At 42.0% G+C, this 26,260-nt stretch overlaps 1 protein-coding gene across 1 annotated transcript in view; it reads right to left on the bottom strand.

The window, feature by feature from the left end:
- The window catches only part of LOC120549091 (formin-like), a 39,930-nt gene that overhangs the window by 1,013 nt on the left and 12,657 nt on the right, over positions 1-26,260 (bottom strand). Inside the window, 10 exon segments of the mRNA XM_039785718.1 lie at positions 1,304-1,453; positions 6,770-6,821; positions 11,678-11,770; positions 18,134-18,254; positions 18,357-18,416; positions 18,540-18,686; positions 18,808-18,937; positions 19,821-19,909; positions 20,185-20,246; positions 23,863-23,950. Of these exon segments, the coding sequence (XP_039641652.1) occupies positions 1,304-1,453; positions 6,770-6,821; positions 11,678-11,770; positions 18,134-18,254; positions 18,357-18,416; positions 18,540-18,686; positions 18,808-18,937; positions 19,821-19,909; positions 20,185-20,246; positions 23,863-23,950 (992 nt within the window).

Below are 26,260 nucleotides of genomic sequence, written 5' to 3'. Positions count from 1 at the left end.
AAAGCCCCATAAGTGAGAAGCAGTAGAGACTGACAGTGGGTTGATGAGATAATGAGGCAGCCTTTAAAAACACTAGGCTTTTATGAGTGTGCAAACAGTATTTAAAATAAAGTTAATTGTACATAAGCACAATCAGCTGTGAGTAATGTGAGACACGATTACCTAGTAAACAATTAAGAGAGAGCACACGGATGCATGGCAGGGCAGAGAAAGCTCCATCTCACAGAGAGAGAAGACGGCTCAGTTCAGATAGAAATGGCTGGAGGACACTAAATGTAAGATTCACAACATGACAACTTCTGAGTGTGAAGAACCATGAAGGCACCGCATGATATTTGAAAATACAACCCCAGAATGACCAGGCAGTTTGGCTGGACGGTAACAAACAGCTTCTCTCCCATGCAGTCCCGATGTTGTGTCCGCGCGTGCAGAGCTCCTGCCCTTTGGGCTAAATGTCCAGCGTCATTACAGTGTTTATCAGTTCTCCCATAACGCTTGCTAGTAAAGCCAGGCAGCCGCCAGGAGGGTCTGCTGTCCCTCGGTGGAATGCCTCCTCCCCCCCACCCCCCCAACATGACGCCTCAGGTCAGAGGAAACGTCATAAATTCAGGCCCCATTTCTTCAGACAGAGGGCCGAGGCCTCAGCCACTCCGGGTTTCTCCTCTTTGATGGCCTCCCTCTCGGCTTTAATTCAGCATCTGCACTTCACCCTTGTACAATTAGTGTTAATTTGACATGATGTCTAGAGGTCGTTAAGCACCTATCGGAAGGTGACAGAGACAAGAAGTCTGACCCGAGGATGAGATGGTTCAAGCCTTAGTTTGGTAGCTGAGGTTGTGTTCTGCAGGGATGGAGTACGTCAACTGACTGAGAAACAAGATCTTTTACATCATGCTTTACAGGTAATGTCAGGCAGCTTTTTAGGACGGTCACTTTAATGGTGAACTCCTGCAATTTAGCATTGCACTTTTATTAAATTGACTAAGAAAAGACAGAGACATCCTATTTTTCAGTCCCTAGGATGAGTCAAGCTCCAAAAATACTGGATCCTACATTACATTATACCCTTTCTGCCTTGTAAATGCCCATGTCTTTCAAACTCCATATCTTAAATTTGTAACACAGGCTTAATGTTAAAAAAAGTTTCAATAATCTGAGATTCCCCCCCCCCAGACTCTCAAAAGCTACCAGAAAACAGTTTTCACAGGTTGAGTAGTTCTCCTCCTGATAAGTTAACTAATGTTCACGCGTCTTTGACACAGAAATAAAAAAAATGGAGCAACCCCACCAGAATCCAACCTACCTCTCCTTGGAGATGTTCTTGTTCTGTCGTATCCAGGAGTTCTTGAAGTCGTTGCAAAACTCGTACCAGAACATAAAAACGTAACTCGGGGCCACATCTTTCTCTCCGGACTTTGGCTTCACCCCAAAGTAGCTCACCATGTCCTGGAAACTGCATTGGAAAAACAGAACAGAGGCACAAATAGTGTTGTCTTATCACACATAAACACTTATAAATAATGTCGGACATAAATAATAGTGTGTTCCAGCAAAGTACTCTAGATGTGAAAGACAAAGTTATAAACAGCACTAAGGTGTGTATGCCCAAGAAACACAAAGGGTACAAAAGAGTCCAATACAGATACAGCACAAACAGAAAATGATGGATGTAGAGTCAGACAGCGAGGTGAGAAACAGAGCTGGAAGGAGAGTGTCCACCCCGCTGGGCCACGGGGGAGAGCCGGTAGCGGTGGCTCCATTATCACATTGACCTCTACACACTGCCAGAGGAGACGGAGACAGCCAAACACAGGCTGCTGCTCCTCCAGACAAACTGTGGAACTCACACATACAGCTCCAGGAGCATATTCACTGGCAGCCAATCAAAGATGTGAATAAGATATGATATGAAATATGCACATGTGACAGACAGGTGTGCACACACACAAAAACACAGAGACGCAACAGATCTATGTGAATAAGCACATTCTGGATTTTCTGTTCACTGGGACTGTAGCACTGTTGTAGTCCAGCTCCTCAGCCTAATTCAATTGTAACCAAATCTGAACTCTTTGCAAGGCTCCCAGCAGCACGGCACAAGGCATGAAAAGCTGTCTGCTGCTTCAGATTCCCTCCCCTAACCCAAACATGAAAGACATTTTCTAGAAGTGCCTGTCAAAGGGTTGATAAAAGGGGGCTATGATTCAAGGGATGCTCCGTGTCCCATTGACACCCAGATAGGCTCTGACCTCCAGATGCTAGGTGGCTTTATGCGACGCTAATCTAAGACATGTTCATGTGGAGTGAAATGGGACAATATGCTGCCCAGACGGCCTGCTAAAAGCGGAGAAAAAAGGGATTTCAGCGTGAGCCTGCTTTCCATTTCCCAGTGATGCGTCATTGTGCTGGGATGCTCAAAAAAAAAAAAATAAAAAGGTTGAGAGTTGTAGATCATCCTGTACGCTACAAAAGAAATCGGAGGCTCTGGGATGTTTAGATTGACCAAACAGACATTCCGTCCCAGGTAGCTTTGTTGCAGCCGGGCCTGGTCTGGCATGATGAACAGGGTCTTTTCTCCATCAGCTCCTCTGCTGACCCTGGGTCATCATGTCAAAGCATGCACAAATCAAGCAACAGCACTTTTCCTTTTACCCTCCCGAGCATATGCAACAAGCAGATACAAAAGCTTCACTCAAAACAGATGCAAACACACTCACACGCGCGTGTATACCTACGAAACCGTAAACAAAACCAAGCAGACCTTTTTTTGCGAGCGCAGGACAATTCCACTTGTACACACTTGCACACAAACAAATACACTTCTGTAATCCATGCTATGATGCCATTGCCGTGAGAGGGTTTACTGCAGCACCCACAGCCTGCATTCCTCACTGACAGCTATAAAAAAGGACCCATTACAAAACCATGAGCAGACGTGAGAATCGTGGAAATATTTGGACGGGCAACTGTGCATTCCTTTGTTTCCCCAGTAAAAAAAATAAATAAAATTACAGAAGTAAACTCCATGTTGTTGGCGGATTGAGCAGAGGCACTAAGTCGTTTTGTGCCATTGTCGTCATACAATACCCCGAAGTAGAATAACTTACGAGCTGGCATCTGTGAAACCATGACTGCATGGTGACTGTAGAGGAGGAAGTTGGGCCAAAGGAAATTGAGCATGATGTGGGAGAAGGGAACTTAATGAGACGGAACTGAGGACAGAACCAGAAAACCTCAGTGAACCCAAACATTAAGAGGACAAATTAGAACTGCATGTTAAGGGAAAAGGCATCGGCACTCGCCATGGATGGGCCAAATAACTTTTATTTATTATTTTTATTTTATTTTTTACAAAAATGTCTCATTAGAACGAAAGCTCAATTAATTACAATTAAACTCAATGAAAATTGGCACCTCACCCTCGCACACTGGGTGAGTTAATATTATGGTTAATTGCTTTCGGTTGTCCAATTGAACAATCCTGAACAAATTGTGATTAAAAATGAACAAAATTAGCTTTTGAAGATTTTGATTTACATGTCTGAAAGGTTTTTGACATTAACTATGTTATATGTGATTTAGCATACACTTGTCTTACATCTGATATACATCAATATTGGAACGGGAGTCTGCAGTCACGCTAGCAGCTTTGTAAGGTTATACCAAGCCGTGCTGTCAGCTTAATGCTAACGTTAACATGGCAACTTGCACCCAATGACAATGCTAACTTGCTAATGTTTAGCGGGTAACCATGTTCACATCTTAGTTTAGCGTATTGGCATGCTTAAATGTGTACAGCTGAGGCGGATGGGAATGTCGTTTGTTGACAAACAAAAGTATTGGATACAATTATTTGTATCCAATACTTTTGTTTGTCAACAAATACCTGCAAAATGAACGACATTATATATTATTATTATTATTATTATTATTATATATATAATATATATATATATATAAATAAATAAATAAAGAAAGAGAGAGAGAGAGAGAGAGAGAGAGAGAGAGAGAGAGAGAGAGAGAGAGAGAGAGAGAGAGAGAGAGAGAGGAAGACATGCAGGAAAATTGTCACAGGTCGGAGTCAAATCCTGGACCTCTGCGTCGAGGCATAAACCTCTAAATATATGTGCGCCTGCTCTACCCACTGAGCCAACCCGGCCACGGATACAATTCTATATTTTGACCGGCTGATGTCGCTAAATAAAAAGTTAAGGGATCATCAAATGTTATTACAATTCACCCAGTGGGGAACATTAATGTGTGCACAAAATATCATGCCAAGCCATAGTTGAAGTGGCCAAAGTGGTGGACTGATCGACCAAACTGACATCCATAGAGCTTAAAATGATTAGAGCTATATTTGATACTAGTGTCAATTTTTTTTAAACAAAAAAATAAAATAAAACGCCATACTCAAATGTTCTCAAATGTTGTCTAAAGACAAGCAGCCATACAATAACTTTGCCAGAATGAAATATATCATACCCGTCTGATCAAATAATGAAGTTCAGTCAATCTTAGAGCCCAAATTCACAAATTTTGTTTTGACTGAATCTCATGGGCGATTTTAGACCCTTTTTTACGGACTGAAGCCCCCCTAATTTTATCTTAAAAAACTTTTTATTTTTTGAAATCAACTTAGAGCTTAAGTGAGAGTTTGTGAACTTGTCTGTTAGTGACAGAGGACAAACAATTACCATTAACAGAAACATACGTAGTTTTGGCCAATCGGTGGTGGTTGTGCCAGACTCCCGCCTTTGGCTGAGTCTCTATCTGATCTGTCCGAGGGAGAGCAGGAGTGCGTTTGTGAAGTTTAACGCTGGAAGTTCCCAGAGAAGAAGTTGGTAATTTCATGGCGCAGATTAGAACCCAAATTGAAACGTAAGCAATTAAAATTGCTGAATGTTAGAACATTGTGTCAAATTGGTCGTTATTACGGTGTCATATTGGTCATTATTACTGTGACTTATAAAGTGACAGGTTTAGTTCCATACCGTGTTAATAGTGTCAAAAAACGTTAGCTGATGTTGGGTTTAATGCTGACAAAGCACTGTATCCGTGTCACATTCTCATTAGGGGCTGAGCCCCCCTAAAAGGTCTGATCCTAGAATCGCCCCTGTGTCAGAATAATTGATAATTAATAATAATAATTGTTAGTGGCAGCCCTATTTGACAGTTTTAACAGACACATTTCAGCTGGAACCAGCCATAATTCTCGCCAATATCCTGATGCTGATTCATATCGCCCGGTCCTTGTCACAGGTGGTTGACTTGGACTCGCAGACGTCGGAACTCACTGACTCCTCATGAGGCTGAGATATTAGGTAGCACTGAGGAGGGGTTATTTATTTCCTTTATTAACACCATCATTTTGTGGCTCTGCTGCTGTTGTGTGTTTGTGCGAGGATCCCTCATCCAGCGCAGATGTGAGAGCCCACCCAGGGCCCGGTGAGCCCGCTGACGCCCATATTCATCAACAGCGTGTCACTTTTACGAGGTGGCTCTGTGGGAACCTGAGAAAAAGCCCCCCTCCTCCCTCCTGCTCTACCTAGCGCCAGTCAGCCCCCTCTTTAGATGAAATTAAAGGAAAACTTCATTAAAAAGGCAAAAGGTGCTGTCAGCTGCGGGGCCCTTTTGATCAATATTTCCCTTCAAGTTCAACGCATTCATTACAGTGGTGTCACTCATGCACAAGAACGAACACACACACACACACACACACACACACACACACACACACACACACACACACACACACACACACACACACACACACACACACACACACACACACACACACACACACACACACACACACACACACACACACACACGGTAGAGATATCGGTCTATGGTGAAAAACTGCAACATGAAACAGAACAGTTTGGGACCAATTACTTGAGTTATAGTATTGTCCAAAGCAATCGACTTCCTAATTGTTTATAGTTTCCATTTTCCTGCGTCCTGCGTCATTCACTTTCACCTTTATGTGCTTTCATGATTTATTTTGGAAGTGGAAGAGTTGCGATATAAAGCAAACAATTCTGCTCTCTATCCAAACAAGGCAAAAATAATCTATTTGCTTTGTTTGTATGCTCCACCATCTTTTTCCAATATGAAATGTTCCAGATATGATTTTGCACGGACAGCGAGCTCAGCGGCTGCCGGTGTGTCTAACGCCTATAAATCTCTGAGGAAACTCTCGGGAGTCTTCTGCGCAAAACATGGCAGATAAGACTGATAGGAACTGCAGGGGTGGAAGCACAGGGCATTCAGGCTGAAAATACAGTATGCTGCACATTATGTGTAGAAATCCACCACTGTCTCTGGTAAGTATGTTTATTTGTCTTTAAGACAAATTACAAAAGGCCTAGAAGTCAGTGTATAAATAGTTAAATGTAAACAACATGCTGCCTAATCCTGCAAAATAATTTTTTTCCAAAAATCACATCTCTGTCCAGTCAATGTGAGTTTGCATTTTCAGAATTTGAAACACTGTAAAGCCCATTCACCTTATCCAGAAACCTTATCAGCTGCTGCTAATAACTGTATGCAACTAAACAAATAGCAAGCATTAGTGCTATCAGAAACCAGCCATGTTATCTATGTATGTGAACTATGCTAAATAACTGCAGATGTTTGCAATCCATGACAGTTGTTGAGGGATGAAATCCACAGGAAATATAAATATTTTCTATCCAAACATGATCTTTCAGTCATAACTTTAAATGTATATCTTGGCTTGGAGTTGTTAAAGTTGGTCTCCTACCTTCTCTGCGCTGCACTGAGTCGGTCCTCTTCAGCTGAATGCTCCTTTTGAGCTGTTAAAGAGAAAGAAAGAGAAATATTGGATCAAGATATATCATGGGACAGATTATGGGGCTTTTTGGTGACCTAGATAACCAAATGTTTCCATTGAGAGCCACTGAGAACTGATCCAAGCAACACCGGCGGTTCCAGAGGGGGGGCGCTGTGTTCATTAGGCGCCCTTATGTTGGCAATTGAGGAGAAAAGAAGAAAAAGGGCTCTGGCTTGAGATGTCAGTGACACAGCGAGCATGTTATCCAAGTGACAGTTCAGCACATTGTAAAGTTTGACGTGCTTCTGTGTGTTGACGCATGAGAGTGTGAGCCTGTGACGCCTGGGCTCGGGGTGGGGAGCGGTGGTCTGTTTGCGGAGGTGCGTGTATGTCGACATACATGTGCATGTTGTAAGCAGAGCTGAAGCAGGGGCGCAGGGTTGAGCAGAGAGGCTTGGGAACTGGAGGCTCCTGTGGACTCCTGCCATGTAAAAGTGTCTAAATGCAAGGCAGATGTGTGCGGCGGGCCAGGCCGAGGTGCAAGAATTTATCTAGGGCCAGAGAGTGCCTGTGATCTCAGATTTATTGCATTTTTCCAGATTCATCCTTTTTACAATGATGGGGGACCTTTCCTACTTGAAGATTTAAGAGGGGGAAGTCTCTCAAAAAAATTGTTCAAAGGCAGGTTTGGGGGTCTTTTGGGAGAAGGTGAGCTTAAGCCTCCGACCAACCACCCCTTTTACTTTTACTCTACATGTATGTTGGCAAGGGGGCTGAGGTAAACCTAATGAATGCAGGTTGTGGCCATGTCTGGGTTAGGAGGAGTGTGTGTGTGTGTGTGTGTGTGTGTGTGTGTGTGGGTAGAGGGGCCGTGACCAATGGCGTTAGTCTCAGTGGGGGTCAGGCTGGCGCCTGAGGTACCCCTCTGGTGCGACTGTGCAGAGGTGGCACTGGAGCTGTGAGAGAGAGAGAGAGAGAGAGAGAGTGGCCCAGAGAGAGAGGATGTGTGAAGTTTCTCTTCCTCCGCTCCCTGTGTAAACATGAAACCAGTAGTCGCTAACTAGAAAGTTATGAGATGTGCATGCTGAGAGGGACAATAAATTAGGGGCTTTTAAACTCTGACACACTTTTCCAAACCGCTGCTATACCTAGCAGCTAGAGGACAACGAGATGGAAAGTGGTCTTAGAGGGAGGCTGAGGATGAAGCATCCCTCTCGGTTTCCCTACACCACCTCTATTTGAACACAGATGCATCTCAAAGACTTCATCAAAAACAGATTCCTTGGACAGTTGTTATCTGCAAATTCTACACGGTCTACGTAATTCACAGTCATGTGAACAAGTGGAATTTTGATTATTGGGGTCTGACTCACTGACAACAAAGAAAGCGCAGGAATGTGATGATACATGTGTATTTCCTAAGAGAGCTAGCGAAATGAGACTTACACAAGCCAAGATTAAAAGCAGGAATTTGTTTTCAATTAGTCATGGCTCGTTTTCAACAAAAAAAATATGCCCGTAAGAGTATCCCCAGAGGTTTCAAAGAACTCCTATTAAAAAAGGAAAAGGTGGTTGATTAGATGTTGAAACAACCACAGGCTTTTTTTTTTTTTTAACTTTACCTTAGAGAATAGTTCTGAAGATAGAGAGAGAAATAAAGTGTAGGGGGTAGAGAGGACTTGGCTCAAAACCAGAGCAAAAACAGTGACGGGACGAGCACAGGAACAGCCTTACAAGAGGACGGATCACTGCATTTCCGAGGTGTCCCGTGTTAGATCTGGGAGAGATCACAGGCAAGTTTAAGAGGCAGAGCGCAGGGCTTTTTGGTTCACCTGCAGGCCCTGCTGTGAGCTTCTCCGCAGGCTGGGCTATGGGTCAGTGCTACTCAGAAACACAAGTCTCAGTACAAAGTCTTTATCTGTTGATTCACTGGTACTTTGATTCTCTTGTATAAGGAAGAAGTTCTACCCAACGGTTAATTCCAATATCTAATAATCATGTGTCAAACACATGCATCTGTGTTCAGCCTCCTGAGCGTTTACCTGGGTGAGAAATTCACTCATTCACTGATGAGTCACGAGTTTAAGAGCCTCAGCCGCTCTTTGATGTGAGGAGCATGGAATCATCACGAACAATGATTACACACTTGCTCCTCCCAAAGCATGGGCAACGGCTCGAGGAATTCTGTTTATGAAAGAAAGGTTTACAAGTATCCCACTGGAAAGTTTATGTTGTCTTTGCAAATCAATGCCGCTTTGTAGCCAGTGGTTTCTGAAAGCTTTTAAATATTCTGTGATACTGACCAAAGCTCAGGGGAGGCTTTAGCACACAGAAGTAGCTAAGGTGGATTAGGTACAGATAAGGTACTGCAAACATGGACTCCCCACAAAGTTTCACTCTGCGGCGCAAACATATGGCTACAGTCTCCCGGTGAGAGACCTCATGGGACTCTTTTATGATAAAGTGAGTCTATTGTTTCCCCACTGCTGCAAGTAATGCAAGCAATTAGTCCTTTAATGTAATCTGGTACTTGTGTCATAGGGACACTTACCTCTGTCACTAAGACTTGAAAAAAGATGTATGAGCGGATGGTAATAAACTAATAAATAAAAAGAAAAAAAAAGAAAAAAAGAAAAAAGAAATTCAACAGCAAATTCTCATCTAGAACTTCCAGAAACATGTTAACAGCCCCTCTAAATAGTCCATCGATCTTGCTGAGTTGTAGTGTCTATTTCTTTGGTAGAAAAAAGTTCCAATGAAAACGGTTCACTGTGAGGTTTGTGGATCTTTTAGAGTAGCAAGGAAAACACTTATCTGCTGCTTTTGAGAGCATCGGTCCCACAGGCTGATGTTCAAGCTGTAATATACAGTATACTTGTATATTAATGGCAGCTTCATCAAGTTAAAATGGTGTTGGCACACTCTGATCATCAATCAAACCCTACAGGCTAACTGGATTTTTATCAACAGCTTGTGCAGACAATGCTGGAGGATTCTTGCCCCCAAAGGCATTAGTGCAATAGCCTAGAAATCTAGACGCACCCTAGCGGCAGCAAATGAGGAGTTTTGCCGACCGGATACGGCAAAAGTTTACTCTATCAACTAGCTCTGCTACCTTCTTCGTTGCTCTGCTTGGTTGTAGCGCTGTCCTATTGCGTGCAGTGGGAATTTGACAGACAACCGTTTATCCCGCCCCTCGGATTGAGCCCTGCCAACGGAGAGTTCCCAGACCCAACATCTTGATGTTTGGTCTGCCTTGTCAGGCTATCAGCGCAAACTAAGCTCTCAGGAAAGACATTGGAAGCAGGTGTATTTTAAAAAGTTCAACTGACCAGTTTCTGGTGCCACATTTACTGTTTATTCAGGGATGTGACTGCAGGAGAAAGAGATGGAACCATCTGGGGAAAACTAAGAAGCCTTAATGGCATTCACTCTGATACAGAGGAAGGTTTGTGTATAATAAAGCTTTGGTGAAACAAACGTAGAGCGGCGGTGTCTAATGGCCGGCATGGACAATCTCTTTAATGAGAAGTGAGCTATAACTCACGGAAATGTGTACACAGTCACCTTCATTAATGAACCAACCAAAGTATTTGTGTTAAATTTCTTACATTCTACCCCTTGCTTCATGCGGAACAAAAGGTTGAAAGGGGACTTCGATGTGGAGAGATTCTGGGCACCTTTCTTTCTTTTTCTGTGTGTTTTTCAGGAAAACCTGAAATCACCCTAATGTGCAGTTTGTCCACTTGATTCTTTCCACCGAAAGTTAGCATTTTTAGAAGTATGTTACCAGTTAATTAGCAGCTACTATAATAAAGGGAGGGAAGACCAGTGTCTAGGTCAAAAAGGGGACAGACGGCGAGATGACCAGAGTGTGCTCGGGGGGGAACTCAGCTCCTGTCCCGGTGGTCCCCAGGCCTGTTCCACTGAGGCCGGCCAGTCTTTACAAGGCCACAGCCAGAGGTGTCCTGCCAGCTTTATGGCAGCCGAGAGTACATGAGAACCATGTTAGAGGCAATGTGATCCCTTCTACGGGCCTGTAGACTCCTGTTGTCTTACAGCGCACTGAGACGCCCTCTCTCAGTAAGAACACACACACACACACACACACACACACACACACACACACACACACACACACACACACACACACACACACACACACACACACACACACACACACACACACACACACACACACACACACACACACACACACACACACACACACACACACACACACACACACAGCACCACCGAGCTGACTCTCTGACATGGCAAGAAACATAATTATACCTTCCACTTTTTAAAGTTCCCATGCTGGGTGAAAACGGGGCTTTTCTAGCTCTGTAAGCTCAGTTTTGCAATAATCTCCTCAACTGTAAATGAATATTTCATCTATAAAGACACTGACAATTTTCATCAGACAACTTATGAGCAGGACAAACGTCTATTTCACTGTCTGGTGGCAAGAACTTGACTGTGTCACTGTGCGTGATCTGAGGGGAGTGGGAGAAGATGCCTCTGGACTTACACAACTAATTATCGCAGTGGTAAAAAAACCATTTTGTCATTACAATCAGTGAAAGAGTACTTTACAGGAGTCAAAGTTCACACATTTAAACATGGCATCTATCCCTTAATCACTGATTTAATGGTGTTAAAGTGGCAACCAATGATTTCCTTTTTGCACTGCACTATTGCGTTTCTCTATCACGTGCATCAGTTCCTGTGTGCATGAGGATTTTCCAAATAAATCTGGAATTAAAAAAAGCGCAAGAGCTAAATTGATAAGAGATATATAAGCAGCAAACCACGTGTGGAGCAATGCTACCATAATATTTCTGTGTGTACAGTCGGTGTGTGAGCTCAACTCACCGGCAGAGATGAATCCTTCCATCTTCTCCTTGAAGGGCTGGAGGTTTTCCTCTGATGAGTTAGCACACACCTTCTGCACGCTCTTCTCACAAGCTGGTAGAGAGAGCAGAGAAGACAAAAGAGGGAAATGGTGAATTATATAAATACCTCTTAATAAAAAAGGGAATGGAAGAAAAAGAAACACCACTGAGGTGAGGTATAAAACAATTACATAATAAGAAATCTAATAAATAACAATGTAGCTAAATATGTGAAATGAGGTTCATCAAAATGTGGTGAGGAAAGATGACCTCACTTTAAACAAACTGTCTTTAAAGTGTGATTAACACTGAAATTAAACATACTTACTGACTAAATAAATATGCTACAATGGAAAGCCACAGTGTCCCCTTGTCACAAAAGGAAATGTGATTTGATTAAGAGTAAACAGTCAGAGCATTTAATTAAATTTGATTTGTATTTTGGTTATTTTGTCCCCTTGATCCACTCATTTCAGCTGATACTCGCGGTGGAGAGCATGTCGTGGTTTACAAATCAGTAATATCCGCCTGTTGTCGACGTTACACGTTGTTAAACGTTGTACCGTTTCTGATATTGTATTTTGGAAAGGTGTAGTCAATGACAAATATCCACTTTGTATTCTGCCCTCAGACCTGTGTGTCCATGTGAGTGCGGCAGATGTGTTTGCTGTTTGTGGATGGGCTTTGTGCCAAATGAGCCAACTTACACGAGCTCAGAGGAAACAGCCAAGACTGAGCGTGTTCTAACTGAACCTTCTCCATTTCCTCTCAACTGCAAGTCACTATACACGCAAGAACTTTGGCACATTCATCCAACCTGTAAGTCATTAATGGCTGCAATAAATACCTTAACTTGCTTATGACTGCATAGCGTAATAGTTCCGCAACACAACAAGAGCATTAACAGGTCTGGCCGCTGTCTCACTTCACTGCGTCGCCGCTTTTAGATCCGAGTTTGGCTGTCGTGTGTTTGCATGTGGAGCCGCTGCACCTGCATCTCTGTTAACTCAAGTCTATTACATCTTTAATTCATTGGCTGTCTTAATAAATCAGACAGCAAACACTAAAATAGAGGAGTAACTACGTACAGCCTCACAGTCTGGATTCCAGGACACTTCTTAAAAATCATGGATAGTAAGAGCTGGCAGTGATTAAAAAAAAAATATATATACACAAAAAACAGAAATCGGCAACCATAAAAACATGACAACCAAAATATTCACCCAAAAAAAAAAAAAAAATTTTTTTCTCTATCCAAATGTGGTCCAGACAGCAAATGCTGCAAGAAGGAAGCCCACAAAAACACAGCAGCTGTAAAGAATAAACTAAAAGCTCCAGTTTGAGACACTGTCTTGGAGTGATAATACATATTTTAGAGGAGTGCATTCAAAAGGAAGATTCTCCTTCGAGTTAAAGACCGATGCCACACACCAGTTTAGACAGAAGACCTTAAAACATAATGGCTTTTGTCTGAAATATTACAAATTCTTTATTGATCACAAATAAAGCCGAAGTGTGTGTTAATGGAGCAGTGAATGTTAAGGTGCTGCTCTTTTGCACAGTCCCACAAAATTTGATGGGACAAAACAAGAGAAGGTTCAGATTAAGCAAAAGAGAACGTTGTGGAAAAGCTCAAATATGTTTTTATGTCTTGTCTTGTTGGTCATGTTTTTAAAAAATATGTATTTTAAAGTAGTATTTAGAAAGTATTTTAAACCATGTTTGTATTTAAGTTGTACATCATTTCTGCTTTGATGGGCTGCATAAATATGGAGAATATAAACTGATGACAAAAATGGTGTCCTTTATTCATGTGGACTTAGTCATTACTTTTTTTTTTTGTGCGTTTTTTATTTTGTATATTTCTTAAAATCTGGACCAAGAGTGTAATTGTGACTAAATGGCATTTAATTCCTAGCAAAGGCTTCATAACAAAATAAGCCTAAACCCATGAGCCATCTACAAAGCTTAAAGCTGTAATTTTAGATATCTTAAGTGGTAACTGAAGCAGTTGCAAACCTAAAACTACTTTCTCACTTTGATAGTAAAGTGAAAGGGTCTTTATAGAAAAAACTAATTAGAATTAAAAGGAGAAATTAAAGAAAAAGAATAATAGATATATTGAATTAACATTATGACTATTATTGTATATGAGATATATATATATATATATATTATTGTTTAGACTCCTAATTTAAATGCATATATAGATGGATCTCTATAGTAAATAGTAACATGATTAGTCACAATATAAGTATTGACATGCTGACTTGGTATAATTACTTACTAGCAAAAAAAAAAAGAAAATAGTCAGTGATAGTTTTGTCTTAATTCTCATTATTAACAGCATTTATATTTTGGCTAATCAAAGCTGAATTATGCATATCTAGAATTCAAATTATAAAATGTACATTATAAAAGAATCTGACCATTCTGATACATAGAAACCAATGCCCAATCAAACTAGTCAGAGAATAATTACATATATGTACAATACAAATGTTCATATAAACAATGTGTAATAAGCATAAGTCTTAGTTATTGTAATGTCTAATTCAAAATTGATATCTATGTTGACAAAAATCAGTATCTAATAGTAAGTATCTAATAAGCCATAATGTATCACTCCATTATTAACTGTTACAACAGCTTCCCTTCTCTTTTTGTGAAAAGTCAGGAAACAAAAAGCTGATATTCCAGTTTACAACGACTATACTACAGTGTCGCTCTTCGGCTGCTCCTGGCACAGTTTGTCCCATCAGGCTCTCTGTCCAGTCATGTAGTCACAGAGGACTAGTTTCCCACCGCAGACAGACAGACAGGATCATGATGGGAGCCACAGCACCGATCTTTAAAACCCTTCCACTGTTACTACAAGTGGGAAACAGATGAGATCACAGAGAGTAGACTCAGCATCTTTGGAACTGTGTGTGTGTGCCAATGTATTTTCCATCAAGACATCACGGAACAGAGGACTGGGAATTTTCGTATGGCTAGAAGTAATTTGTAAAACCAGCGTGAACAAGTGTTTTTTACGGACTGTGTTAAACCAGCAAAAACAGATTTGAGCTCTGATGTGCAAACACATGTACCACAGGTACAGGATGCCACACTGTGGGAATACAGGCTGAGTCAGAGCTGGTATCCTAAGGCACTCAAGCAACACTTACAAAGACGCATCTATATCTCCTGAGGAATCATCGCCCAATCCATCATATCCGAATGGGTTAGTGTCGACCCGCTATTGTGTAATATGAGGTAACATGTCAAAGGCGGTGGGTAAATGGGGGTGGCAGTGGTGGTGGAGTAAACGGGAAGACAAACAAACAAGAAAGCCAGACTTCTGTTCCAGGATTTACCCCGTGTGGTTTGCAAAAATGAGTGACTTTGATGTCAATATGTACTTATGATTTTACCGCAGTGAGAAAGAACCCCCACTGCAGCTACCAGGAAATCACAGCACACCAAAACAATGGACAACTGTGTGTGTGGATTAGAGAAAATGCTTTAACAGTGGATGGGGAGCCTGCGGAGCACCACAAGATGAGGGAACTAGCTGTTTGATGAATGTTTCTGTCTCAGAAACACCACGCCACCTTACCGTCACTGTAGCTCTGGATCATTATTAAAAGTAAACACTGAGGGCGCAAACTAGTAGACAGAGAAACACATAAGAATACACAAGTGATTCCTTTTTTTTTTCCTACCGCACATTGTTGTTTATCAGTTGAAGCTAGCTGAACTACAGTTCCAACGAATACAATAATTCAAATGAAATATTGTTATTTTCTGTTTTACAAATACCTGCATGTAGAATCAGTTAGCCCTGCTGTAAAAAAAAATTAAATAATAATAATAATAATAATAAAAAAGGTACTTTGCAAAATGCTTTTATCAGAGGTTAAACCAGTACAGTGCTGCAGCCCTGGCATACTTGTTATTTATACCTGGAGGGAAATTCTCTCACTGATCCTCAATTATCTCCAATCCCAGCAGACTGTCAGCGCTCCTTTCTATGGGATGAAGCCTGCTATTCCCCCCCCTCTGTGAGGCCAGCCAGGAGACTGCCTCAGCAGGGAAAGGTAAGACACTCTCTCCACTCCTCATAGATCAACCCGTATCCATCAAACTATAACCCCTCTCCTAACGTTTTGCTGCAGAATACTGTGCTGACAGGTAGAAACATGAGACAGGGCTTAGAATATAAGATGAAGCATTAACTCTTGTTAAGGACCATCAAAATCCCTCATGAGAGATTGGATAATGCTATGATTAGTCAGTGCAATGTTTATCTATAATCGTCATACTAGCGATGTGAAGAGTCTTGTTTGGTAAAAAGACCTTTATATTTTGTTGTACTGTTGAATAAATATAGTTTTGATCTACATTGATTCATATATTAAAAAAAAAAAAAAAAAAAAAAAAAAGTACACATAGTTTGCAACCAATCATTGACAAATATCCCAACATTTAGCATTAGTTTTGTCTTTTTTGGTCAGAGGAGCAGTGACTGTACCTCAGCCCGCCGACTTCATACATGCCGTTCCGAGCAGAGCCTCCATCGTAAAACAGACCTCAGGCTAAAGGCCCTGCCTGAACCTGACATTAAAGGCCATTTAGAATCAGGACACTGTCTGATTTGCTACAGCGATGAATGCCTAACCTAGGCCAGGCCTTCTGTGAAACACTAAACTCCCCTGAGCAGCAAATGAGCTCTGACTGTTTCTTTTTATTTGATCCCATTTCATTTCGGTAGCGTCCCTGCCTCTCTGTCCAGTCCAATTACACTGCAGTTAAAGTGATCTTTATGTAGGTACTTACTGGTCTGAAAATCCAACTTAAAGTTTGATTAGCAACTCCTCGTGATAGAGCTGAAGTTGTACGGAATTTTAAAAGATAAACGTAACGTTTGGTTTGGGTGCTGGGTTCCAAAGCTAATTGCACTACTATACATAATTGGATATAGAAATATAATATAGAATAGAAGATATTTGTCTTTATGGGAGCTGAGAGTCCTACAGTAGGTTTGGTTACTTATTGGCCTACCACTCATCCTACTCCCCCTAAGAGGAGCATAGAGAGAGGTCACCCCCTCTCCCCAAACAGGAAGCCCCATCGAAAGAGGATCATGTTTCTGCACAAGCCAGTGAAGGAGAGGGCAGCCAAGCGGACGGAGACCCACTCTTGAGCATCACTGATGACTGCAAACTGCACACACACATGCAGCAAAGAGCAAAATGTCTGTGGAGGAGGCTAAGCTAGGAGAGACTGCTAGCACAAAGGCTCCTGACCTTTGACCCAAGCCTGGAGGGCAAGGCACCACCGACCACTGCAGTCGCCACCTTGGGATCAGGAGAGGGGCAGGCAGCCTTGCTGCTCAGTCAAACAGAGCGAGTAAACCAAAGTGTGATTCAGTGTTAGCCTCTTACTGTCTCTCAAACACAATTCAAAATGTGGATGGAAGTGATCTGTGTTAGCATTATAATTAAGACCACTTGCTTTCTTTAGGCTGGTTTATAATAGCCGGGCATAAATATTTATTCCTGGCGGCTAGAGAGGATAAAAATGGTGGGAGTCAGAGGTGGAGCTCACCAAACATCCAGAATCCAACGCTTGCCCTGTGATGCTAATACCCCCGAGGACTACTGTGCCAGACTGTGCTGCAGCAGAGATCAAATACAAGGGCCATTATGTTGCATTTATTGTCTTCAGGTCTTCCATTTTTCCTAATAAATGAGTGACAGCTTGAGGTGGGTCTGGGTACTTTAGTAGACTCTTTGTATTTTTCCCCTGGGTCAGAGAGGAGAGGGCTTTAACAGCGATCTAAAAAACGTAGGGGAGAGCTGCGGAGCATATCTAATTGCTTTCATATGCCATATTATTGGTTGATTTAAATAACCACAGACACCAGGGGCACTGGGGGGCATCGCCTTTAACCTCCGCATGGCCCTGGCCAAGACTGACTGGCTGGGTTACTGAGTGGCTTGGCGCCCCACGACACTTTGAGCACAGAACACCAAAATCATGTTCAGTTATTTATCCGCCAATCGTCAATGTCCTTCTTTTGAGTGCTCTAGAACAAAGAAATGTAGATGATTCTTTGGCTAGGTGCTCTGTCACTGGTCCTGAAACAGGAGAGTTTGTGGTGTCATGATGACACGGCTGTTAAAAGATACAATGTCTGGAAAAGTTGCCTCAGGCCATCCAAAATCCGGAATACACCCACCAACCTCTCTGCACAAGGCAGGAACAGTACATGGGATGCACGTTTACATTCAAACTGCTCTGGTGAAAGATGGTACTGTATACAATCACACTGACTGATTTACACTGAAACAAATGTGACCGAAGCAATAAAATGCAATGTGGTGTCAGGGTTTAAGCCTTAACACCCACAGTGAAAATAAATGCACTTAAACAACAGGGCATGTCCTACCAGTCAGATCTCTATTCAGCTTTCTGATGTCCTTGGTGAGGTCTTCAAACTTAACCTGACCAGCCTGGAAGAAATCCTGGGGCTCCGGCATAGGGAACACACTCTTTTCTGTGCCGGCATGCTTGAACAGTGGATCAAACATAAAAGTATATTAGTTTATAGTGTTTGAGTGACCGATGTTTTAAGAGTATACATTTTGTGAATTGAATTGACAGTGCCTTACTTTGTCAAAATTACGCAGGTAGTACAAAACAACATAATCCACCAGGTTCATACGATTGTCCTGAGGAAGAAACAATTATATATTATACGTATTGATCTGTGATTTGATTGCATGGGCCTACGTAGCTAACATACCAGGAAATGATGGCAGATTTTCAGTGTAAAATTAGAAGTGATGTGCTACCCTGCTCTTGACGTCCTTTAGTTTGGGGAGGATCTCCAGTCCGAAGCCATCAGCTTGACCTCTTGTCCTGTTCCCTCCGTTCATATAGTTCCCAAAGGCCAGAACAAGACCTAATACATCCCGCAAGCTATTACACTCCAACAACTCCTGACACACAGACACACACACAGACACACACACAGACACACACACTCTTTGGGTTAGTAAACCTTTACGTAGCTTAGGGACACTTTTCTAAAGGCACTGTTTTTTGATATGATGTTCTTACTTTGCTGACATTTGAGATGATCTCCACCTTGCGACGGATGGAGGAGATGGTATCAAGAAATACCGACTGGAAGATGATGCAGTAGGCTCGGCCCGTGAAGTCGGGAATCTGAGAGAGCTCATAGAGAAACCTGGATAACAAAAGGGGAGGAGGAGGAGGTGGTGGAGGAGGAAGAGAATGGGGTGTGATGTGTTATGACAGAATTAAACAAAATGTCCAACAGGAAGAACTATTTTGGGTCCTTGGCAGGCTGCGCTTCCCCATGCAGGCCGGCTGAGTCAATGTTGCTGTTCACAGGCAGTTGATAGTCATAAGCGGTGCTGCTCGGCTGGGTTTGAAAGGTCCGCGGGGTCGGGTGCAGGGAGAGCAACGAGCGGCGAACAGAGATTGATCAAAGGTAGCTCCGACTTGATGCGGGATGACTTATGTAAACAGTGCCGTGTCAGAGGGGAACGGAGCGGTAACATCCTGTGTGATTAGACCCTGCTGATGGAGGCAGACGCTGAGTAGGGATGACTCGGGCAGCCGTAGTGACAGCTCTGGTCAAACATGGAAATAGGGAGGCCAGGCTGAGCGGCACCGCTGGGTCCAGGCATCGTTAACTGGCCCGGACTACTTAACCCTGACAGGAACTACTGAAGCAATATCCATTAATACATATGTTTGCACACACACCAAGTTGTAGAAGACTACATCAAAAGATAAAGACTTGCCCCAGTGTGTAAATGTTGGCCAAAATTGCCTATAAATTCAAATAAACAAATAAATAATGGAATTATTTCATGTCATTTTTTATTAATTGATTAAAAATGATGTGTCCTGTGTCCTAATGTAAATTAATTTAATTTAGCTAAATTACTGGGTAAAATATTAGGCAAATAAATACTGATAGCACTAAACTCAAAGCCCAAACTCACCTTAATTTCAGTGTATAAATTCAAGTGTAACAATAATTATGAATGTATCATTTCTTTGTGGAGTATTCTAGAAGTTCTTGGTAGAAGTGATCTTACTGTTCAGGTTTATCCAGCAGTTTGACTTCATCTTCTTTAGAATTTTCATAATGCCTCGTTATCTTGACCATCTCATCACTGGTGGCCCTCTATAGAGACACATAACACAAAGTCAAGATGTATATAAACACAGCTAAATGCGTTCAGAAAAAGAATGACACCCAGAAGAAATCTGAATAGGGAATGCAACTGTTGCAAGATGCTGCACAATACTAAAATGTATTTGCACTCAAAATGGGACGCACAAAACAATTTGTAGCAATAAATATAATATAGAGCTTTCTTTAACGCTGTCAGATGACTTTACAGCCTTATGTTTCTCCTTTGTTTTATTACCTTAGACAGACTGCTCCTTCATACTTACATTTTCATATAAAGCCTCAATGGTCTCCAAATCCACCACAGAGTTGTCCACAGTAAGAACAGCTGGAACAGTAAAGATATTCATTATAAGCAGTCAGTCTAATAAATGGATAAGATCCTGGCCAAAGCACGCTGCCTTTTAAGTTCTGCCAGTGCTTGAAGAACAAACTTGTTTTTCCGATTCGGGACATAAACTCATAATAGCCTCGTAATTTTGGTCAATAAAACATTATATTTGTGGCTATAACTATTATGTAAGACATAGGAGAATAAAAAAAAAAAAAAAAAAAGAGAGACTAAAACCAGCGTGCCAATTGGGTCTACACTGCACCTCACCTGCACCAACAACCACAACATGTCATTAATTACCATGTAGTTGAATTATACACCTACGGTAATTTAGAATATTAGCTGGAGGTGGTGAAACTGGGAGTGTGGCAGAAATGTGTGCTGCAGACTGGGTCTAAGACCATGGATGCTGGGTCCAACACTGGCTCAAAACAGAGAGCCTGCTTAACCATTGGGCTGACAGCTAGAACCACCACAGCTGACTGCAATGATTTTTAGAGTGAGGCAGGTAAAGGTGAGCCAAGCAAGAAACAAGAGGATGCAGGAGGAGGTAAAAGGAGGAGGTAGAGGAGAGCGAGAAAAGGGTAAATAAAGGCTGGCAGAGATCATGACATGATAGGACTGAGAAATAATATGAAAAAGAAGGACGTTTGTTTTTATCTGCTTGGCTTGGAGGATGCATGTTTGTCTAGCTTGACTCAAACATAAAAAAATGAAAGTGTGCAGGGAAGGCAGAACATGGAGGATGGCAAAAGAAGAGAAAGTCACTGTTCTGTGTCTTAGAGGTGTCACAGGTTTATGGATCGGTAAGGGAGAAGAGGATACGATGGGAGGGGTGGCTCCAGTGCTGTCGGATCAGCTGACAGTTGTCTGGATGGTGTCAGCTGAGAAAGGCTACACACCACCTACAGCTCTTAAATCAGTCACTCAATGTAACAAAGCATCACTGTTACCAAGACCAAGAACTGATGCCGTGACAACTACAAAATAAAATGTTTTTTGGGGCGCAGGTTCAATTCCGACCTGCGGCCCTTTGCTGCATGTCATTCCCTCTCTCTCTCCCCTTTCATGTCTAAGCTGTCCTATCAAAAATAAATGCCTAAAAAAAAAAAAAAAAAAAAAAATGTATTCAGTGTTAGAAAGGCTTAGTATCAAACCTCATTCTTTCTGATTATTTCGGGGTCATCCCTATGTTTTCAGGTTCCTCATTGTAAGTGTTATCTTTGCACTTCAAATTGAAAAAGTAAACTACTGGTCATGCCAGACCAAGGTAAGACTATAGAGCATAAAACCCAATAGTGTGTTGAACTTAGGCCTGTAACAATTATTATATAATCGCCGTTTCTTTGTTTAACCACAATTAATTGCTAACATTAGCTAAGGTCTTAAGGCGTATGACTGGTAATTGTTGATTTAGTTTAGATATGCCAAATTGTAATTATATAAGTGATTATTGGACTATATATTTATATTGTTAGTTGCGTGCACTTGACCCTATACACGTTCATAGCATCAATAATGACAAGAAAAAAACAAAATATGTATCTGAAATTCATTCAAAACTTTAATTTGTTTGAAAAAGTAACAAATACATATTTTTAAATTTGACTGAAAAGAGACAATTATATTGTTAATCGCAATTATTTCTGGGACAACTAATTTGGAATTGTTACAGCTCTAGTTGAACTGAGAAAGGATGTATTTTATTGCTGAAAAATGTAATTTCTAATAGGAAAAATGTGTTCTATTTTATGTTTTTAGTATAGCATTGCTTTAATAATTATGTTATGTCTTGTTAACTTAAACTAGTATTAAAAACATAAATTTGTTAGTTTAATACTGCCGGAATTATGTTTTACCATGTATGGTACTTTAAACATTAACACATTTGAGTTTCAGGTAGAAAATCATGTTTATAGCAGTGTACATGTGCATGTACTGTGTACATCAGTACCATGTGCATTGCACAGGTAAATGAAACTATTTTAACAACACAATTTTAACACTAGTCTTTTCAATCGCACACTGCTTCCAGCTAACAAGGTAATACTTTGCATTCTGGTTCCCAGCTGTTCCTGTTGCAGAAAACCTGTCAATGTGGTCCCAATGTCTGGATCAGAGAGAACGCTGGAGGTCCATTTCCTACATCTTATTAGAGTGGATTATTCAGTCCCTCAGCCATGCAGCCGTCAATCACACACCAAAGGGGGGCCTGCTCCAGTGTGCACACAGGAGCACTCTGATCCGAGGGGAGCCGGATATCTCTCCACACCGACAGATCAAAGCTTGCCTGCCAACCGCCTCACACCCTCTCCTTCCACTTTTCACTCATCGGCTTTGGTGTGGAAGGGCATGTGTGGTGTGTGAACATGTGTATGTGTGCGTGTGGTGAGGTGGTGTGTGTGTGGGGGGGGGGGGAGCCTCCCTTTGCCATTGAACCATGGTGGCCCTTGAGTCACTCCGGCGGGTGCAGTTGACCCCCTCTCTCCCTAAATCCGAGTGCTACCTTCTCTACTCCCCTCCCTCCCTAGTAGCTCTAATTACATTACATGTCCCATGTCCTTTTAATTTGGCAACAAAGGGGAGGCAAGCAGGCGAGACCAGGGACTGGAGCTTTTAAAAGTCCTTATTAAGGTGCTGTCCCTCATTGTCAGATTCAAATTGTCCATTTCACATACAACCCCCATTAAGGCTCAAGGAAGCAGCCTCATGCTGGGTGTTTTACCAAACCACCTCTACAAACTGACACTGGAAGAGAGAGAAAAAGGATTGAAGGGAAAGGGGAAAAAAAAAAATATCTAAACAAAATCGGCGTCCTGGTGCTATGTGCTGTTTGGCTTGTGTTTGAGGTGGTTTTATGTGGTAGTGCAGTGTCTGCTAACTGTGGAAGGTGGTTTTGTACATGCTTAGATCATTAGTGGGGTGTCAGTCCCATTAGGCTTGTGGAAACCGTCACTGGCTACAATAAACAGATCTGCTGGCTGCATGCTCAGACTAGCAGGCGGCAGGCACTCTCAGCCAGAGTCCTAGGACAGGACCAATTCCTGGACCATCTACGCTGTCCCCAACACACATTTTATGTGTTTACACATACATAAAGCCACTTTAACACATACACACACGCCTGCATATACCACAAAATAACCAAGCATGCAATCAATCCACGCAGCTCTTAAAATGAAGGAGAACTCAATTTGGTTTTAACCAGTGGGATTTCAAACTGCCTTTTAGTGTTTTAGTGAGTGTTGCCGTCTCACATTTTGACAAATCTAGTCATTTTCTTTCCCACCACAGTAACTGGAAAAATCATCAATGTTCCACTTGAAACATAAATTAGTAAAAAAAAAGTGTCTCTTGTTACAAATTAGTAGTTGTCAGAGGTTGGAAATTATTCTCTGCTGCAGAGCTTGCTATATCATCTCTAAAAATAACTCCATCTGCATTTCATCAGGAGTAGTCCTCAATTCATTGTTGAACCAAACTGTAAATTCAATGTATTGCTGTTGAATCTAAATAAGAGCTCCTTCCTTGAAAGGGACTAAAATAATATTATAGTGTGCACAATCATTTTGACATGTTGAACAGACCGACATTAGAAAATATCTTTCACCTTGCTTAATGTCCTTCATCTCCAGATGCAGGCTCGATATGAGGATGCCGACTGCTTGTGAACGTTTCCCATCCAGCAGCTTGATAATCTGGAAAAACAGAAAACAACGGAATTCAGATTATTAAACTGCAAGAGTATGAGTGGGATTTAGTGTAAAACCCACAAAATGCATTAGACTTAAGCAGATTTCTTAAATTAATTCTAGATTTTTTTCAGGTTAACAAGAGAACAACATCATGTATGTACAATAATACCATATTGTATGATGTTGGTTTCAAATGTCAACTATTATTACTGTTAATTACTTTAAAATCTAAATATTTACTCCAAATTCTGCCTCAGATTTCTTCACACCTACATTTATCACCAATGCTGTTAGTCAAACACAGCACATAAAACAAACTAAGGAACAGATGGCGAATAAAAGAGGCTGGGTGAAAATCACTTAGTCACTTCCCCCGGCTGTGGAAGCAGATAATAGATGATGAGCAAGACCAAGCGCCTGAAGCCCCAATAAGTCTCAGTCTCAGCAGCCTGGTGGGAATCATCTGGATTGACCCAAACAACCAGACTAATCAACACACATTGTCATAACCCATCATCGTGATGCAAACAACTGGGAAATGCGGAGTACGCACACATAACCGGGACACACTTTATCAAGTTACATCAATGAGGGAGCAAAGTTAAACAGAAAAAGCACCTCCTCTAGTTTACCGAAGAACATGTGTGAGATATAATCAAAAAATATCAAGTCGCAGTGAAAGTACAAAGGCAAAAGTGGCACCATAAAAGGACAGTCTAGAAGAGCAAGGCAAAGAGAAGCAGGGCTTTTATAACAAACTATAAATTCACAGGATTTTTATTTGTGCCTACACATGGTCACAATTACTTATGACTGAATTAGCCGTAAAGCCAGAGAGTGTTTTGGCAAGGTAAAGGCCCACTCTAAAAGTTAATGTGTCAGGCTTCTTCATTAGGTATTACGGCGTTGTCGGCTACTGGGCTGTCCAGTGGGAGCTGGAGAGCAGAAGCCTTAGAAGTGGGTATTGCATTACAGGGCGTTAGTGGGTGCCATGCTGCTTCCAGCTCTAGTGCCTGGATCACTGGGGATCTCCCACTCTGGGGACTTGAGACGGCTGAGTACCAGGCTTTCCCAACACCTCTAATTAACCACTTTGGACGGGCCACACTAAAAGCAACCCAGGAACCCTTCCCGCTCACTGTGGCTGCAGAACTCGCCAATTAGCCTAAACAGTTACGTTAATGAGAAAAGACAACTGATCCTGGATGCTTGGTTTCAGACACGCATATAGCTCGGGCGAGCTGCGTGATGCTGATGCTGAGACAGGTAGACACCAATAGCTAACGGCTCCCTCCTGTGGACAAAAAGAGAACTCTGAGGCTTTCATTTTAAACTGCTGTGGACACTTGAATAACACAAACAGGTCAAAGGAAAGAGGAGAAAGAAGAGAGAGAGAAAAAGCGAGCCGCCTTAGAAAATTAAAAAAAATGATGGAGGGAGACACTGGGAGTGTCAGCAGTTTGAGTTGTAGCAGGTGGCTGATGTTAGGCGAGGTGGGCAGGGTGATGCCGGTTCAGAGCCGAGCGGATAGTTTACACAACCACGGCTGAGCAGCCAGGCGGCTGAGCAGCCAGCCTGCTCCGCGGTGACTGTCTGTCTGACTATCTGTCTGGAATCACCCAGGCAGAAGTTACAATAACAACTGGATCAAGACTTCCCATCAATAACCACCTACGATAGACTCAGCAACCCCAGTCTCACCCAGTGCTGTTAATCTTACACCCACTCTCCCACGTCATAGCCAGAGCTTTAAATATGTATTTAATAAACGCACTATGATTGCTCATAAGTCATTCCTATAAACCGGTTAAAGCTGCTGTTTGTTCAAGGAGATCCACTATGTATAAACTTGATACAGGTTTGATTTATGTGGGTGGAAATTGCTGTTTTTGTGTTTACTGCTGTGCATATTTGCACACATACAAACTCAAGAGCACATTCAGCTTGATTGATTTCTTCATCCTCATCCATCTCTCCTTACCCTCTAATCCCTCAATCAAGAATGCACCAACATGCCCATCCTCCACAGCCCCCCCACACTCCTATAGGTGCCCTCTCTTCATTGCCTCCTCTAGCCAGTGGAGCAGAGCCACATGCCTGCAATTATACCCCTGGTCCAGTCCGGTCTGGTCTGCTCGGGTGGGATAGCTCTCTTCCATGTCATCTCCTTTGCTTTGATATGCTAATCAGCAGACTCCAGAGTAAACAAGAGCTTTGATTTTTTTTCTATGGCACACATGATAAAGATTAACTTACTCATGTAGGCATCGGCTGCATCCCCCGAGTTTCAACTTTGGGCGTGTGGAGTTGTTG

This window comes from Perca fluviatilis, chromosome 20, assembly GCF_010015445.1.
Source record: "Perca fluviatilis chromosome 20, GENO_Pfluv_1.0, whole genome shotgun sequence".
NCBI classification, from domain to species: domain Eukaryota; kingdom Metazoa; phylum Chordata; class Actinopteri; order Perciformes; family Percidae; genus Perca; species Perca fluviatilis.
Note: the sequence above shows the minus strand (reverse complement) of the source record. Positions and strands in the feature narration are given on the sequence as shown.